The following is an 18667-nucleotide window of genomic DNA, read 5'->3' on the forward strand; positions in this document are numbered from 1 at the left end:
GAAAACTACCTATTACTGTAACCTTTGTCATGATTTAATTCTGTTCAATAATCCTCTATATAAACTTCTGCAAGGCATTAAAAACCAATAAGATTAAATGCCTTCCCATTCTATCATTTCTTACTGAAAAACTGAATAATATTCAAATACAAAACCTTATCAATTTCAAACCTTAATTTATGTACCAATAACAAATTTTAATCTCAGTTTATATAACTTCCGTTTGCACATGAAAATCCCATTCTACTTTTAAGATTTAGTTCCTCCATTGAATAGTGGAAACGTGAGCTTCTAAAAAAAAGAAAGGGATATTGCTATAAGTTGGTTAAAAGGGCCTTAAACATCACCGAAGAATAATACTATCAACAAACACAAATATTCCCATAAAAATGTACATTAAAAAATTCCTCCACATCTGCTTGAGAATATATCTAACGTCCTTTCCTGGGTGTGTTATTTTAGGTTTCACTGCAGCCATAACCATAATAGACAATTGACAAACAGCTTCTGGTATTACGGCAGCAATTAACTATAGAAGTCTATAAAAAGCATATTAAATCGCTTCTTAGATTATATATTTATTTCTTTTAAAAAATAAAACTGCAGACCCCCAATCTTACTCATAACCTTGAACAAGGATTGCGTTTATAAAATGCCACCTTTCTAGAATGCCTTTAACTTGATTGAAAATTTGACATCTTAATGTACCTACTCAAAGTTCACTAAGGAGTAAAAACCCCCACCTCAATGTCTAGATATAAGCTTAACCGCACAAGGGGGAAGGGGTATAAAGAACCACCTACTGGGATACATATAAATTATTAAAATATATTAAAAAAAAATGTCTTCTAACTTGGATTCCATGCTCCATTAATTTACAACCTTTTCCTCTGAACAATCAAACTCCATGAAACATAGATATAACCAGACTCCAAAAGGGTGATAAAAACCAATGAAGCATAGTTTATACTCAGGTCACAATCATATGATCGAAACCTCCTCCAGCTTGTAGTGCAGGAACCCGATTCCCTCCAACATTGTGAAGCAATTGTTGTAGCCACCTCCTAGTTGTGGGGTCTTCCTGAATAAATCAAATCAAGACCAGATAAATGTAAGCAAACAAAGCATGTATATTCTTATGAGGGCGAATGGAAAATTTCTAGCTCTGAAATTAAAGATTTTGGTGTACAGAGTGACTATTCGACAACCTATGATTTCTTTAATCTAGCAATTCACTCTATTTCATTAAATAAAATTTTTATATCACGGGAACTAGAGGTACTTACACGAAGGCAAGTGCTGAAAGTAGCATCTCTTAACATGTCTGGTAGACAGCTTCTTAATGCATCACAAGCCCTGTTTTAACCAGATTGAAGTTCAATTAGAGTTTTGAAAATTGATAACAAAAAGGGTATGTATGACAAGAGGCAGTTTAGGTGGAAGGGAAGAAGAAGGAATACACATGCATGGAGTTGTAAATTAGTAACCAACCTTGGATTATCTGATAGGCGAAGATAGCATCGAATGATATGCTTCAATAGACGAGATGAGGGTTGCTCAGCGAGAGCTGCCACCATGTTCCCCAGAACTCGACCTACTGCGAAAAAGCGCTCCGCTGTAGTACAAATATAGTCCAAGCCCACATCGTCCAACAGAATTTTTTGAACAATAAATGTTGCAACCTGGGGTGATAGAGCTTTCATTAGACAACCATGCTCCAATATACTATTATTTATTTATGTACATATATAAAAGACAGTGACAATTTAAAAAGATCAAGCAGCTTTACGTCTGCAGAACACAGGAGATCAAAAGTTTATTATAATACAAAACCGTGAATCTATGTCAAACATTTTGGCTTATTAAAGATCAAGAACTTCATTTGAACTCATACAGTACAGATGCCAGTGCTCAAATTAGATCTTGATGAAGTTCAAACTGTCCCATAACAAGCAAAAAAATTGAGATTAACTATTCAGAAGGCTTTACAATAATCTCACAGGCACTTTCCTCAAGTAAAGTTTCCTGTGTCAATTTATCTAATGCTATCTCTTTAATCAACATATGAATGCATTAAAGATAAACCATAAGTATGTTTAGCACTGTATTGGAACTAGCAAGATAGCTTCACGTATGTGCTTATAAAAAAAAGTGCATATATATATGTTGATGAAATATTAAATATGGAGGAGGAAATGGAAACTAAATTCAATTTACCAGACAATGTGATGGCATAAGTTCACCAAAGACTAAGAATAAAGAATCAGAAAACTCAACTGTTTTGGATAGTTCACTGCCCATTTCCATGGTGCGCAGGCACAGGGGAATTATCTCTGTTGAAAGAAGGAAACTTATAACTTCTGTATCATCAACCTAGTGAATAAAAATCAGACAGAAAAAAAATGTCACAATTGATAAAAAAACAAGAATAGATGAAATATGAATTACAAAAAAAAAAAATTCAAGAAACAATGATAATGTAACATAAATAGTGTTCCTTGATATAGAGATGAACTCATCCTAAAAAATTGTATTTAGTGATTTTTGTGTCAAGGATTTTGGTGATAATTTTTTTCAATATTGCTTGCCATATAATCATCAATCATGTATATTGTCATATAATTTTTTTTAATGTAGATGTTTGCATCCAACAATAGAATGAGCAAGGAAGAAATACCTTCACCAATGCACCAATTACACCAAGACTGGTAAGCCTCAAGTACTCAAATGGTCTTGACTTGCTTGTTGTATTAAGGAAGGGATACAGATATAAAGGTATATGAGCTGCAGAGGAGAAAAAGCATGTGCAACAATTCATTGTATGAAATATCAAACACTTCGTGTAAGGTCCTTTTAACGAGCAAAAACCATAACGGATATTGTGACATCACAGAAATCTTATTATTATTCAATATAAAAAAGGTACATGCAAACTAAATGCTTCTAGCCTAAAAGGCTTAAAAGTGTATAGATATTGGAAGTAAAAAATCCAACAACAGCAACAAGGAAAATGTTATGACAGCTAAAATGGGAAGTCATGTGCGATGACCTATAGGAGAAAGGAACTTCATTCTCAAGCAACACAGGAAGTCCTACGATGAGAAAGACAATGACAAGATTCACTTCTATTCATAGAAAAGCTATTTGTTGGTTGGAAGATTTTCAGCAGACCATCTTATATATCATTCGTGATAAGATATCCTCCAAAACCATCTTATGCATAAATTAAAAATAAAACATAGACTAAGCCAAAGCAATCAGAAAACAGGAATCTCAGCATATGCATTATATTGCAGTGAAAATTTTCAAGCAGAAGGAATTAAATTTGCAAAAAGGAGAGAATTTGCCCATCTGTTTATGCACTAAATTTATCATAAAGAGAAATCAATCAAATTAAAAGGCAAATATTTACAATTCAATCAACCCCCCTTAAATCACGAGTCCATATGCAGTCTATTATTTAGCTCATCAACTTGACTTGTATTATACCCCACAATGCTCATCTTGATCTTATAGTTTCCAGAGCTTCCAATTCATCATATTACCCAGATGGCATTAACCAAATCAAAAAAAGCTGACACCACCGTCTAAAGCACTTGAGCAAATGGAAAATGCTTATTTTACGAACATGCTAATTCTATCAGACGCGTAACACAAAGGTGATCAATACAGAACCAGACAGAAGTTCAAAGTCCTTCAGATGAATGAGGAAAGTGACAATACCATTGAGGAATAGCATCCTTGTATCAGGGTGAGATGCTACACACTGAAAAAAGAAGTTACAAGGAAAAAAACTTGGCAGCATGAGTGTTTTGTTTATTTTCTTCATAACATATTTTGAATGAAGATAGAGAACAAAACATCACACAGGAAGTACTCTAAGCAACAGATTCTCAGAACTAGCAAACTTAAAGAAACATTAGTATCTTTTTTTGTTTTGTCCTATCAAAAACAAAATACCAAGATTTGCAAAATGTATTCTGTTCCAGTCCTTTTGATATTAGTTGATATAAATGTAATAGACAAATGCATGCTTTAAATTTGATATTTACTTGAGAGAGTTTTGGAGTATTTTGGAGGGTGTTTGTGTTTATATAATTGCATGTTTACATTGACCAAGGCTGATTAACTAGTCAGAATCATGTAAGATGCAGATACAATTCTTCTCTGTTAGTCACACTTCAAAGCTTTTTTATGGCCACCACAGTGCACATCATTGAACAGAATTTAGCATGTTAGAACCAGAATGTGGTTAAAAGGGTATTCTAACAAGTTTGGTATCTATGTTTTTTACATGGGTTATGCCTCCTTGCCATTTTTCCAACAACAACCAAGTTTTTGCCAACTATGTGGGGATCAGCTATATGGATCGAAGGATGCCATAATGTTCTATTGTGAATCTTTAGACAAACCATTTACTTATAAACCATTTTTAATGGTTTCGCTTATAATTTTCCCTCTACCTCTAGTTATAGGGTTACCCACTTACCCTCCATCTGATCTACTCTTCTTAATAAGGCTTTTACAAGTCTTCTCCACACATGCACAAACTACCTAAGGCAAGATTCTACCATTTTTTCTACTATCCCAAATTTCACTCTAATGCATTCATTCCTAATCCTATCTACTCTAGTACGGCCCAACAATCGTACCTCCTAAACATTTTTATAAATAATTTATCAAAAAACAATTTAAAAGTCCAAATTCCATAGTTTCGTGATCTAGAATATGAAAGTCACATAATGAAGTTATTCACTAACAAATAAAACGAATGCCTCAGTAAAATGCTGAACACAACTTTATAGGACAGTCATCTGACCTGAAGAAGAGCAAGAGCATTGCACACTCGATTTGATTGTGCAGGAGTAAGATTTGGTGGTGAAAGAACAGGGTATATTGAAACTATTTCCTGAAACAAAAATAAAATCCTAGTAAGTGGAAAACAATTGTGAGGAAACTTGCCATTGGAAAACAACAAACAAAAATTTAATGCTTAAGGAATGAAAGGAGACAAGTTTGTTCAAGGGCATGAATATAAAATATAATACAAATTAAATACGGAGAAAATGACAGATATATGCACATAGCATGCAGAGACTATAAAATATAAAATACAAATTAAATGAGGAACAACTAGCAACACTCCTTTCATTTTTTTGGTGTTAATTATAAGAAACATGGATCCACTTTAAGATGTATTAATTGCTAATTTCCTTTAATACCCTTAATTTATTATAAGTCTATTAATGAGATGCATTTATTGGCTTACTAACAATATATGTTACATTCATTGGTGGAAAAAATTATTCCTTGAATAATGTGGTGTCATTAAATATTACCACTACTTTCCATGGGTATTTTTGGAATAAATTTAAATTTTTTATACTACTAATTTAATTTAACTAACTTACCTGCTTTTATTGGTCTTCATGAATTAGTTATTTGTTTCTTATGTAAAAGACTGGTGGGAGTAATGTGTTTGGTTTGGTTACAGGGAAACAAAAAAAAAAAGGGGAGAAACTTTTTAGATTTTACCTCCTTTTGGGGTTCATAAATTTGGAGGGGGGCAGAAATGAAGGGGCTAAAATCCCTTCCTTCCTACACTTGTCTCCCCTTCAATATTGGGTTTGGAGCATAAGGAAAGCAGATTATAATTTTTGGACTATGCAAACTAAATTGCCGCGAGATTTTATTTTACTTACCTGTCATCTCTTGTATTACTATTTAGAAGAGTGAAGAGTATAACGGAAAACTCCATATTTTTCCTCCCCACCCCTTCTCTTGAACCAAATCAAACAAGGAAACTTCTCCTTCCTTAACTTCACTTCCATCCTCTCAACCAAATGCACTGAAAAAATGCAGTTTGCAGAGTAGCTGAGAGTATAAAAGCTCTCTAATTACCAAAAGCATGATTGGCTTAGCTATTATGACCAATTAAGAGCTATCAGTTTTAAACAAGTTGAGTTATATCACACCATCACCATGTACTCCTATCACCCAATCACCATCCCATCAGTTTTTTATGACTATAAAAAGTTGGTTTTGCAAAGGAAAAAAGTTGGAAGCAAGTAAAGACATCAACTTATCAAAAGATATAACTGATCATAATGGAATGATAGGTAATAAAAGCATACGGAGAAAAGGAAAATGTATAAGCTCAAAATTTTACAAACCAAGTAAAAATTAACAAGAAAGATTAAAGCAAAGTATGGTAAACAATACAGGCAAGGAATATGTAACTCAAGCCAGATAACATACCTGCAAAAGTGCAGCAATTGTACCAAAAGAATTCCATAGCAATGGAGCAAGATCTTGAAATAGCTCCCTCTTCTAAAATGCAAAAAAACATGGAAGAAAGACATTGATGAGATACCTCTATAAGCACATCAGCACTACCAAACATTTACAAGAAAAAACAAGCCAAATCGTGATATAATTACAATAACTAATATTGCCAATGTATTTGTTCTAAGTCGTTCTAGATCATGGAGAATGGTGTTGTTGCATGGTGGGTCTGTGTTATAAATTGTGTTGGTCATAGGATTTGAGTCTCTAATGAGAATTAAGTTGCTAAGTTGTAATCATCATTCATTGACTATTCATAAGTATAACAGTGTTTTACTGTGTAATGTTGTAATTAAAACATATCAAATCATATATTTCACACTCTTCCTCAAGCTGGAGCATATATGTTATATGAACCAAGCTTGTTACAAATGTGGTAAATCCAACAAAAACAAAAAATAAAGACGGTTCATGTCGTGTGGTTGTGCCGAAAAACTTTGGAGGCAATCAATGAAGGCCCGTAGTTGCGACAGGTGCTCACCTGTGAATAAAGCAAAGCACGCCCTTAGGAAGAAGGAGGCAATTCCAGTGTGATGCTCGCCTGAGATGTGTCACACGTTGTGTGCGTGCACTTCTCTCGCCAGAAAAGGGCCCTTTGTGGGGTCGCTACGACAGTGTGTTGAGTTGGCTAGTTGGCTGCACATGTGGATGGTATGGCGTTCAAGAGGGCAGTGCACTGGTGGTCGAACAGGACCAACAGTGGGCGTGGGTACTGTTCACCCACAAAGAAAGTTGTGCACAAAATGTATTTGTGCAAGGGACGTTGGTGAATGTCGTTGAGGAAGCAGAGTCCGAAGGAATCTCGATAGCCATGAAGGGAGAGGCGACGGTAGTGGTCATTGGCAAAAGGATGCCAAGACAGCTGCCAAACAGAAGCAAAGGTGTGTGGTACCGCACGCACGTTTGTGAAGAGAGGGAACATAACCTTAGAAGGGCAGAGGAAGTTCCACCAGGGACAGTAGGTCCCCGGTGGAGAATGACTTTTGTTATTCCTCTGTCAAGAATAACCTAAGCTCTGATATCATAATACAGTGTTTTAATGTGTAATGTTGTGGGTCAATGTAGACCACACTAAGCCCAAAAGTGTTGGGTGTGAGAAGGTGTGTTGGAAAAAACCTAAGCCCCACATCGACTAGAGGTCAAGATAGAGTATATAAATAAGGGGCAACCCTCACCCTAAGAGGTAATTTTTGGAGTTGAGTTAGGCCCAAATCCACATTCTAAGAATAAGTTTAAGTTTTTGGAGCCCATGACGCTTGCACCCCCACTGTAACACCAAAACAGTGAAAAGAAGAACCTACATTATCCAGGATACCACTCCCCCCCCCCCCCCCACCCCCCCCAAAGCTCACATTAAATAAAAAGCTGAGAACCAAGATGGAGGCACCTTGTGTGAAGAGGCTGGTAACAGCCGAATCCTGTTCAACTGGGTTGTCCATTTCTTTCACTTTTGGTTTAGGACGTGTGATCAGTCTGGCACAAGGACCATTTCCTCAATTTGTTCCTTTCAACACTAATCATTTTTTACCATTGTCTTTCATTCAATTTTGTTGAGAAGTCAATTTTCCAACTTCAGCAATCCAATTCCAGATTAGGAAAAACACAAGCAATCTAACACCCCAACAATGTGTAACACGGTACCAAATTTTTGTGTCTGAATTCCGCTTACTTTTAGAAAACAAATTCAAAGTTAAACAAGTGCATCCCTACCAACATTGAACTACTCCATCTCATTCATGTTGCTGGAATTTAACAAAAGGGGATTAATAACACACACGACAAAGGCATGAAACTAATTCTCACCTCCACTAGTTACAGTTACACACATAAAAACCAATCTCACCTCTTTCCTCAAACAAAAACACAAAGTGACTCCAAAAAAGAGAGAAACAAACAACGAACAGGGGAAACAGCTTCAAGACAGCCATCTAACTCTCCACACACCACATCAAACCTCATAACAGTAAAAACGGCATCAGCATGATATCTCAACGGCTAACTAACACGCGAAAATCAGAAGAAAAAAAAAGGTTTCAATTCATATTGACGGATACACACATACAAAAACAAGTAATTAAATAAACAAAATAAACCGTAATTACACCCTCAGAAAATCAAAAGCAGAGGCTTCAATCTTCAATTCACAGTCACAACAATTCAAACGAGGAAAAATTGAAGCAGAAACTCGAAAGGGCAAATAAAAACGGTTATTTATTAGGGTTTACCTTGGAGAGTTCGAGAAGCGCGTTTTCACGGAGCTCAGGGTTGCTGAGTTCCAGCACGAGCTGCTCCGCCGACGCCATCTTCCGATCCTTGCCAGCGCCGGAACCCTGTGCTCCGCCGCCGACACTCGATGGCTGAGGCGGAGCGCCGCCTCCGCCGAAGGCCGCGCCCATCGACAGCGATTGGGGCAAATTCGACATTTCGCGATTGAGTTGTGTTTGGTTTCTGCTTCCGTCACTCTACCCACTCTGTTCTTTTTGGGTTTGGTCTCTTTCTTTTTCTTTTTTCTTTTTCTTCTTCTTCTCATTGTTTTAAAGATACAATAAACAAAATAAAAAATAGAAAGATAAATAATAAATTTTGTCTTTGGGTAAAGTGTTAAAAATAAAAATTCAAATTTTAGTTCTCTTAAAAAACAAAAAAAGCTACAAATTCATTCATCCTAATGTTAAGAAAAGAGTGTATGTGTCACATTGGAACTAAAATTTGTCATACCCCCTATTTTATTTCATTTAAGATAAAATATAATTTAATATTTATTTATTCTCTTTCAAATGATTGTACGTTATTAATAGATTATATCTATTAATTAATATTATGCTTATTATAATGTTTGTTCTAATTTATATTTGATTTTTTATTTTTTTAAGTGTTTATTGTAATATTATGTTTGTAACAATAAAAATTGAGAAATAAAAATTAAATTATATTTTACCCTTAAATAAAACCAAAGTTGAAGTTTGACAAATAATTCAATGAAAACTTACCAATTTATCCAGAAGTCAGATTGACAATAATTTTTGTAATATTTTTATCTCTTTATGTCATGTAGGCCTTTTCATGAATGACAATGAACGAAAGTTAACATATGAATGTATTTGTCGTGCTTTTTTCATTTCTAGGGACTAAGATTTGAATTTTCATTTTTATTTTTCAATGACAAACTAGTCCGCGCTTTACACAGGAATGAAAATGACTATTTATCCTAATCAATATTATGCTTGCTGTGACTCTTATGTTTATTTTCTTATTTTTAAGTATTTATTGTAAAATTATGTTTGTAATGATAAAAAATAAAGGAGATGTATATTAAATTATAGTTTATTCTTAAATGAAACAAAAATTGGAATAGTCAAATGGGAAGTTATTAACATTTTGCTCAAATGAAAATTTATCAACATTTTGATCTAATTTATTCAACAGCTATATTGATAATATTTTGATAACATCTTCATTTCTCTAGGTCATAAGCTCTTTTAGTAAGGTTAAGAGATGAATGAATTTGTCACACTTTTTTATTTTCAGATACTAAAATTTAAATTTTCATATTTTTAAAATAAATTTGTCAACATTATATATGTTCACAGATAAAAAATAAAAAAAAAAGACAAAGATTTACTCTCCCTCTCACTACATACACACATTCTCTATTTAGCATGAACAAGCACTCTGAAAAAACAAAGAAAAAATAGGGAGATTTTGCATATCGATTATTATTTGTTTTTTTGTAGAGATATGAACTTTATTATTACCAATTCCATCGCGTCAATTACAAAGGTAAATGAATACAATACAGTTCATAACATCTGTGCATTAATGAATACAGTCTGTATGTATACATAGATAGACAGAGGAGAGAGAGAGAGAGAGGGAGGGAGGGAGGAAGGGAGAGATTACAACTTCTTGCTATTATTGTTTCTTTGCATACTCCCTCGGTCCAAATATTGTGGATCCAATTCTTACATTAGTACTACCCATCTCAATCTGAAAACAAAAAAATATTTTTGAACAGTTGCATGTATACAGTTGATCAAGAGTAAAAGAACATCAGCTCGTTGAGAAATCTTAAAGTAGTAGTTCAAAAAAAGGATGACTCTAGTAAGTAGTAGTAACTTATCTATCGATAAGAATTTCCAAAATGTAGTAGTAACTTATCTATCGGCATTCCTACTGTGGTCTTGGCTAAGGGGTTTTGAGAAAGGTTTCACAGTGTTTTGAGAAAGGTTTCACAGTCCATTTCAATCAATGGGCAAGCAGCTTTACACAAAGCTTTTTGTATCAGTAGTAGACTACATAGTTACGAACCTAATTCATGTAAATTTCATAGCAAATCTATATCCATACACTGGTTCCCTTTCAGAATATGAATGTCTGATTGTGGAACCATTTGTATGGTCCTTTATGTTCTATTCAGTACCTCTGGTACTCCAATTAATATATAGCTTACCTTTGCTGATAAAAAAAAAAGAATTTCCAAAATGCTTCACAACCAATACTAATTAAAAGAAATGTGCCAGTGTCATCATAACAATATCTACAAACCATGAAAAATGCTAACAACACGCTATCTAATAGTACTCTATTGTTGGGTGACATTCATGTGAGGTTCACTAAATGATGTGGGTCTTACTCTTACACCCTATATAATTTAATGATTTTCATTTATTACTTAGTGAGACATAGCTGAATTCGATTCAATAATAAAGAATATGTAAGTGTGTTGTTGTTTGTTAGCATTCTTCATACCATACACTATCAGCATCACATCAAGTATCAAAGAACCTCATTCCTATGGTAATTGTCAATTCATTCCCTGATGAGCTAAAAAGCATAAAAAACTGTGAGATAATTGCAGGTGCAATCATGCAATGCTATCAAGAAAATTTGAACTGCTAAATAACTTCAGTAAACTATTCCATACCGCTAACTCAAAATCGCCAGACATGCCCATTGACAGTTCACATTCCTCCTCGGGCATTTCAAGTGCCTTGCATACTTCAGTTCTGCAATTTGATAGGGTCTGATTTTTCACAAAGGAGAAAACCTTAATAAATAGACAAATAGAATTTTGAATACAAGGCACATAAAACTGTACTACAAAACCAACAAAATGATGATAAAATGCAGACTAAATTTCAACAAAACAATATTAAGGCAACAAATGAAATATAACAATAGAATTCATCACCTGAAAGTTCTGTGGAGTTGAGGTATAGTCTGGCATTCCTATTGTCATTAAGCCAGAGTACACTAGGTTTGGGCAGCTCAATTTCACATGTTTTGCAAGCTCAACACAGTTGGAAGGATCAATACCAGATTTGGCTGCAACAATATAAGAATCCATAAACAAAGTTCATTTATGTAAAATATGTATGAAATAAGAGCATTATAATATACTCTGACAAATAATGCATGTCAACAAAGTACTTGAAATCCCAAGACATAATAGAAGAATATGATACACTATGTTAACAAACAATAGCGGAATAGCTGCAATCAGTGACTAATTAAGTAACATTACTGTGTCATTATCTAAAATGAATAAATAGAAGTTTGAATGCAGTACAATAACCCTGGGATAAGGGGAAAATATATATTCTGATTGATGGAATTTCATGCAAAGCATTAAAGAATTAAATACGAATAACAATTCCCTGATGTCAAATTAAGAAGTCTCAGTACATGAAGACAAGTCAGTAACACAAATTTACAAGTTACAATGTACACAAGAAGGATTTCCAATGCCTCAAGCAAGAATTTGCCTCACACCCAAAGGGAGTGAGGAAACCTCATAAGATCCAAAAAGTATAACAAGGTGTTAGAGTAACTCATTATCATTTTAAGCTTAACTTACATTCTTCTCCACTCGTATTTACTTGCACCAAAACCTTCAGAGGATTTCTTCCAAGGGTTGATACCATACGGTCAAGATGATTTGCTACCTGCAGTTCCAGAGGTACAAGAACACTTTAAGGTTTGTCAAATAGCTAATGGTATTCGTTAGAAAATTAGCTGTAACAAAATTACAATTTGAAATTTTAACAAGTTATTCACAAGTAACATTGATTCTACATGTCTACCTTCTGATTGTCCACACTCTGGACCATGGCCAGATTTGGAACTCCACCTGCATAAAGTATGCAAGGTTAAGATTCACCTAATACAAGGCTACTGAAGAAAGGAACAACTAAACAAGCTCAAACAAACATAATACAAGTATAGCAATATTTTCAACAAGTACAGAGCCAACTGAAATGATGTCCAAAACTTTGCACCCAGCTCAAATAACAAAATTGAACTGGTAACAGCACTCAATATGTGAAATTTAGTCCCTATTTCATCTCTACCATTTGTTGCTGTTACAACACCATGAGATTGGTATGGTGTGCTTATATGAATTATAAGGATTAAAATAAAAATAATCCTCACGTAATGGGACCAAAAGTAGTATTTGTTCACTCATTTTCAAAACCAAAATTAGTATTTATGAGAATCAAATTAAAATCAATTGTATGGACCAAATTGAAAATCAGGGTAACATGAAGGAACCAAAGTATTTTTGAAGTATGTTAACAAGTTATAACTTTGGATTTTTGAAAATAATCCCAGTGGTGAAACATAATAAATAATCTTTAAAAAAAATGAGAGATGTATTAATATACTCCCAATTATTTTTTGAATAAATAATATATATGCTGATAGTGTAAAGGTAGTTGTTACATTGTCATCCAATCTCAAACTGCATGCATAATAAGTTGTTAACTTTTATAACAGCTACCTTAAAACTCATATTAAAGATGATTTTTGATCGGTTGACAATGTTTTCCTATTAAACTCTTGATTTTCTTTTTAAAAGTATTTTAGCAGTGTTACAACTGAGATTCATTAAAGAGTAATAGTCTATGCTTGAGATTGATAGTGTAAATTTTTTACACTGACAGAGCATATAAATTAAACTCTTTATTAAAATACTCCCAAAGGAAGTAGTTTGCTAACATAGTCCTTCTAAAAAAACAAGGTAGTCCCCTATATTATATATGCAAAACAAGAAGCTCTGATATGATGCCAATATCAAATTCAAAAAGCAATCAAAGGCCACATTTTCAATTCAAATCCTAGTGAAAGCATAGAAGGGCATTCATTACACATCAATTAAACAAAAAAAAAATAATTGAGAAACAAAATTCTTTAAAAAAAAAATATACCCAAAAGTGTTTTGACTTTGTTGCTTTGCAAATGCCCAATGAAATGCCACTCAACGTCTTGAGGAAGCTGCAGGCATGCCCCAAAACCAAATTACTAAAAATTTCTAACAATAAAGGACGAAAATAACGAAGCATTTTTATTTTTAATTATAAAATCTCAATTCAAAAAAATTTATATAAAAAATACGAGTAAAGGTAATTTTTGCAGCACCTGAGGAGCTTTTTCGATGATTTCTTGGACGTAGTTTTCGCCGAAGTATCGGTGGCCGGCGTCGTAGAGTTGTTGAATCAGAGTGACGGGTTTCGTCTTGGAAACCGCCACGACCCGGACCCGCTCGGGTTTGGACCCGGATCTCTCCGCCGCCTGATGCACCCGGAGCATCACCGACCGGAACGCCGTCATGGCGGCGCCCTCCGCCACCAGCGGAGAAGTCATTGGGTTCGGGAATCAGAGGGTGGTTTGGATTATGGGACGGAGCGAAAAACAAGTGGCGCGCGCGTTGTCGAGTGAGGTGTCTCGTCTCTATGTTGAGGTGGTTGGACACTGAACACAAAACAAAGGAGCCAAAAAAAAAAGATAAAAAGAATATTGAATATTGAATATTAATGGTTAGAAAAAAAATACATTGTACAGGATGGATATTTATTTTTATATAATTGAAATCATAATAAATAAATATTATTAAATATATAAATTATATTATAATTAAAATTCATCATAAATGAATATATTTAAATCTCATTATCTAAATTATGTATTTTAGTTTATAATATAACTTAAATAAGATATTATTTAGTGATATGTACACAAATTTCTTTTTCTTTATAATAATCTACACGAATTTCTCTTGATATGAGAGAACGTGTAAAAAAAATGTTAGAGAATAGGCTGATAATGCTTTTTAAAACAAAGTGTAATAATATCAATATGTATCTTGCATGACTATTAAGTTTACAATTTATATGTGATTTTAGTTGTTCAAATTTCAATTGGACTCCTTTATAGGTATTGTAATTATGTGATGTTTGTCCCCCAAAAATAGTTATAATTACACAATTATGAAATTTGAGAAATTAACATTATACAATTTTGATATCTAAATACTTAGTTGGCACAAGTGAAAATCATAGGACTAAAATTATACATTTATTATATTTGAGAAATACAATCAATATAATTAGAATCTGAATTATTAAAATAGCACAATTATGGGATTAAAAGTACAATATTAAGCAATAAATAAATTACATATCTTATAATTTCTTTTATGTGATTTCATGTTTTAAATTGTTTAAGCTAGGACTTATTCTGCCGTAAAAAAAAAGCTAGGAAATATTCTTTTGAAAAAAAAAAGGATTGATTTGTTTTCAATGTTATTAAAAATATATTTTTTGACAAGTCACTAGAGAATCATTCATTCACGTATCTTGTATTCTATTAATATGCAACCAATTTTTCACAATCTTCATAGTATAAATGACTGATATTTTTAGGTTAATTATTTCCAAAATCTTTGTTAACCTTAAAATAATGGTTAACCACGTCTCCCAATTTCAACCAATTAGTTAGCTTCTCTACAACTGTTTTCTTTATAATTAATTACCATCTATTATCGATTCATTTTGTTTCAAATTGGAGTTAAGGCACAATCAATATACTGGGTTATGTCAATCCAAGTCGTCGAATTAGTCCAAATCGTAAGTATTAATCGAAGTCAACACCCAATTAAGACTTGAAACACATCTATGGATAGTGAATCGTACATTAAGCCAAAGTAAAGCAACTTTGTTGCTACACACCAAAATAGGTTAATATTGTCTTTGAGAGGTCTTAGCTAGGCCTTGTGTAAGAGAATGATCAATCCACTATAATAGTTTTCGCTATTACAGTGACTTTATTATAGTGGACTACGTGTTTGTCTGTAATGTAGGCAAAATATAATGAGTTTAACCGTCCATAAATTACATATATGACTTTTTTATGGATAATAACAGTGAAATGTAGTGGGTCTATCCGTCAATGTTACAATGGACTTTTTCACCATTATTGTGTCAATTACGAAATATTAACTATTTTTTTTTAGGTGTCAAAGTTGTTAGCGACGGTTTTTTCGACTGAGTGCGATGGAAACTATATAAGAGACTTAACCCGTTGTGATGAAAATAAAGGCTCCTATGAGTAACCCACTGTAGTTCATATCCACTCATTCTCCGAATACAACTAGCACTACTCTCGTACAATATATCACTATAAGATATATAAGTATTAAGTGTTGGAGTGTCTTTTTACATGTGCAAATTCCTTTACTAAGATCTCTCAACCTTGCCGAAAAGCAACATCACTATTAGGAAATTTTAGATTTCTATCAACCCAAAGCTCAATTAAAGTTAGTGCTAGTGGTCCCATTTTGACCACATCATATATAAATCAAGTTGATCATGCAGTAGTATGGTTTGTGAGTTAAGGGACTGTAATGTCTCAAACCTAGGACCATTCAATGAAATTGCAATAAGCAAACTATTAGAACATGCTGTAGAGAGACCCATGAAGTACGTACGGTTTGATTTATTAGTTTGTCAGGAAAAAAAATATTTTAACAATTTCTCGTATAATTGAAAAAAATTAATTTATCAGCGCCCAATTCTTATTCTTTTTACTCCTATTGGCAGAAATAATGTCGTTTTGAGCCTCATTTATTTATCAGTTATCACACATTTCAACATCTTTTTTATAATTATAAAAGACGTTTGCCACCAACAAGAATCATAGATCAATATATCGATCTATTATAAAACAATTGTCCTCCAAGAGAGTGAAAGATCAACTATACCCTTCTCATATTCTTGTCCACGGAGACACAGGAATGCAAGTGAACATGCCCATTTGCACGAAAATCCATTGGACGGAGCTTCTATTGGCTACATTCATGTGAATACAAGCGAATTTCGAGGAAACCCTATGGCATGCATTTGCTTCTGATCTATAAGTTGGGTATCTTCGTTTTTCAGAAACAGTTTAAGTACTAGTTAATTAAAGGTAGCTTTTGCTGGACAATATGTTATCTTTAATGATAAGTTTTCAGATTCATGGCACTTTATTTATCCTACACTCCACATTGAAAAATGACTCTTTTCTGAATTGTAGTCTTCGTATTTTTACCAAATTTATCCACAACTCTTGGAGCATCCTCAATTCAACAAATTTCATAATAAATCAGGAATTTACTCTAATAATAATATCTTAGAATAATATATATATATATATATATATATATATATATATATATATATATATATATATATATATATAATTCAACAACACTCAATACCCGAATTTAACTGAAGTCTCAAGATAAATATACTCGAGGTCATTGAACATGCTAATTAGTACGAAAACCATCGTTACGAATTCACACGAATTTCAAATTAACCCATCATGATAATTCAGACAAGAAAGAGATCTAGTAAAATCTGTGTCCAATAAAATTATGCAATTTAAGATTCTTGTGTATTCGATTATTTATCTTTAGTACTGAATGTTATTTTCCTAATTCAAATACACCCTTAATGCATTCACGAAAGCTTGATCGAAATCGCCAATAATTGCGCTGCGTATATATAGATATGCATGGTGCTCCCAACCAGTGACACTTCTTTTTTAGAGAGCAGGAAGAATAAACATCGGACTTGAGAAGAAGAAGATGAAGTTTTTTTATCAATTAATTTATGTTTCATTGAACATTTGTGAAAGAAACTATAGGGAATACTCTAACCTTTAATCAACTCTGTGAGATCGAGTAAACTAATTAATTTTCAGTTACTTACACAATGAGAGTACAAAACCAATTATATTCTTTTAAGTTCTTCTAGCTAGTGTTGATTAATTATCTAGCTCTATCCAATATATATATATATATATATATATATATATATATATATATATAGAAGAAAATGAGAAAAAGAACACAACATCACAACATGTCACAATGTTTGATGAGATAATATATCTTATATATTTTCTTGCGGAGAATAGCATTATGCTTTAGGAAACACTTAGAACGTACGTATACGAAGATTGCTATATATAACTTTAAGAGGTAGTATATGCTATTGTATTTTTTGTTAGAGAACCACCACAAATGTGGTATACTTTATTGAACATTATTTAATAAAAATCACAAACCTCGTATAGTAATAATAACATAGTATTGGGGACGACTCATGCATGAACCTTAATTAATTAGGCGTAACCGCACATTCCATAGACACAATATGCACCCACTTCACACCGATGGTTACACTCCCCGCAATGCCTCTTGTCAAAGTTGGTATTAACACATTCCCCTCTACAACATGCATCAGTTAACTTGCACTTCATCTTGCACGCGCCACAGTTGTGGTAGTCATACCCTACATCAATGCACTTGTTGTTGCAACATGTTGAGTTCTTGGCACCCACCAAGGTGCAAACCTCGTGGTCCTTGTGGCAGTGATCAGCAGCATTAGGGTTTTTCACTTGAGCGAGGAAGCGACTCACCCTCTTGGAAGGAAGATGCACATTATTATTCTTTTGATCATGAGGGGTTGATGATGATGAGGGAAAATCATGGTGCACAAAAGCTGGTTTTGCTTCCTCTTGATGAGTGATGGTTTTCATCGTTAGTGCGATGGACAAAGCCATGGTTATTGCTATGACGAATATTGCTTTTAGGAACCCCATGGCTTTGCCAGGATCAAAGTTAGAGGGAGTGCTAGCTCTCAGAGAAAGGGGAGATGATTGAAGAGAAGAGTGTGTGTTATTGTTATTCTTCTTTGTTGTGTATTTGTTTTTTTCTTGGGAAGATGTGGTAGAAAATGAAGGGGAAGGAGGGCTAGGGTTTTATAATAAGGGAACTAAGGGAGAAGTTGACGCCGCAAAAGTTGTAAAAGGTGAGGGAGATTGTTGCATGGTGCATCCTGTTAGAAGAGTGTGATGGGATTTTAGTGCATATTAATTTATGGTTTGACCTTTAAAATTGCTTCAGCCACGTATAACTTGAGCACTACAGTATCCATCATTTTTAAACTTCATTTTTCCTGTATGGTCTATTATACCCTTCGTCGGTTCATGAATT

The 18667-nt window shown here is 33.5% G+C and overlaps 3 protein-coding genes across 4 annotated transcripts; all 3 read right to left on the reverse strand.

Moving 5' to 3' along the window:
* Positions 1–623: 623 nt before the first annotated feature.
* Positions 624–8852, reverse strand: LOC114423439 (CCR4-NOT transcription complex subunit 9-like). Its single transcript, XM_028390200.1, has 9 exons — positions 8571–8852; positions 6259–6330; positions 4820–4909; positions 3724–3766; positions 2678–2784; positions 2278–2373; positions 1492–1682; positions 1287–1356; positions 624–1081 (listed from the first exon to the last, which is right to left on the reverse strand). The coding sequence occupies exons 1-9, from the start codon at positions 8766–8768 to the stop codon at positions 971–973; spliced, it is 978 nt and encodes a 325-aa protein (XP_028246001.1). The 5' UTR covers positions 8769–8852; the 3' UTR covers positions 624–970.
* A 1202-nt stretch (positions 8853–10054) lies between these two features.
* On the reverse strand, positions 10055–14115 carry LOC114423440 (pyridoxal phosphate homeostasis protein-like). 2 transcript variants are annotated; one of them, XM_028390201.1, is made up of 7 exons: positions 13765–14113; positions 13554–13620; positions 12429–12475; positions 12203–12290; positions 11537–11670; positions 11270–11368; positions 10055–10332 (listed from the first exon to the last, which is right to left on the reverse strand). In XM_028390201.1, the coding sequence occupies exons 1-7, from the start codon at positions 13987–13989 to the stop codon at positions 10258–10260; spliced, it is 735 nt and encodes a 244-aa protein (XP_028246002.1). In that variant the 5' UTR covers positions 13990–14113; the 3' UTR covers positions 10055–10257. The 2 variants fall into 2 exon arrangements, with proteins under 2 accessions (XP_028246002.1, XP_028246003.1); XM_028390202.1 differs by lacking the exon at positions 10055–10332 and adding an exon at positions 10829–11169 and having other exon boundaries at positions 13765–14115.
* A 3427-nt stretch (positions 14116–17542) lies between these two features.
* Positions 17543–18386, reverse strand: LOC114420910 (stigma-specific STIG1-like protein 1). Its single transcript, XM_028386620.1, has one exon. It carries the CDS (start codon positions 18271–18273, stop codon positions 17794–17796), a length of 480 nt encoding a protein of 159 aa, XP_028242421.1. The 5' UTR covers positions 18274–18386; the 3' UTR covers positions 17543–17793.
* Between the last annotated feature and the right edge of the window lie 281 nt (positions 18387–18667).

The sequence above is a fragment of the Glycine soja genome, chromosome 8 (assembly GCF_004193775.1).
Source record: "Glycine soja cultivar W05 chromosome 8, ASM419377v2, whole genome shotgun sequence".
NCBI lineage: Eukaryota > Viridiplantae > Streptophyta > Magnoliopsida > Fabales > Fabaceae > Glycine > Glycine soja.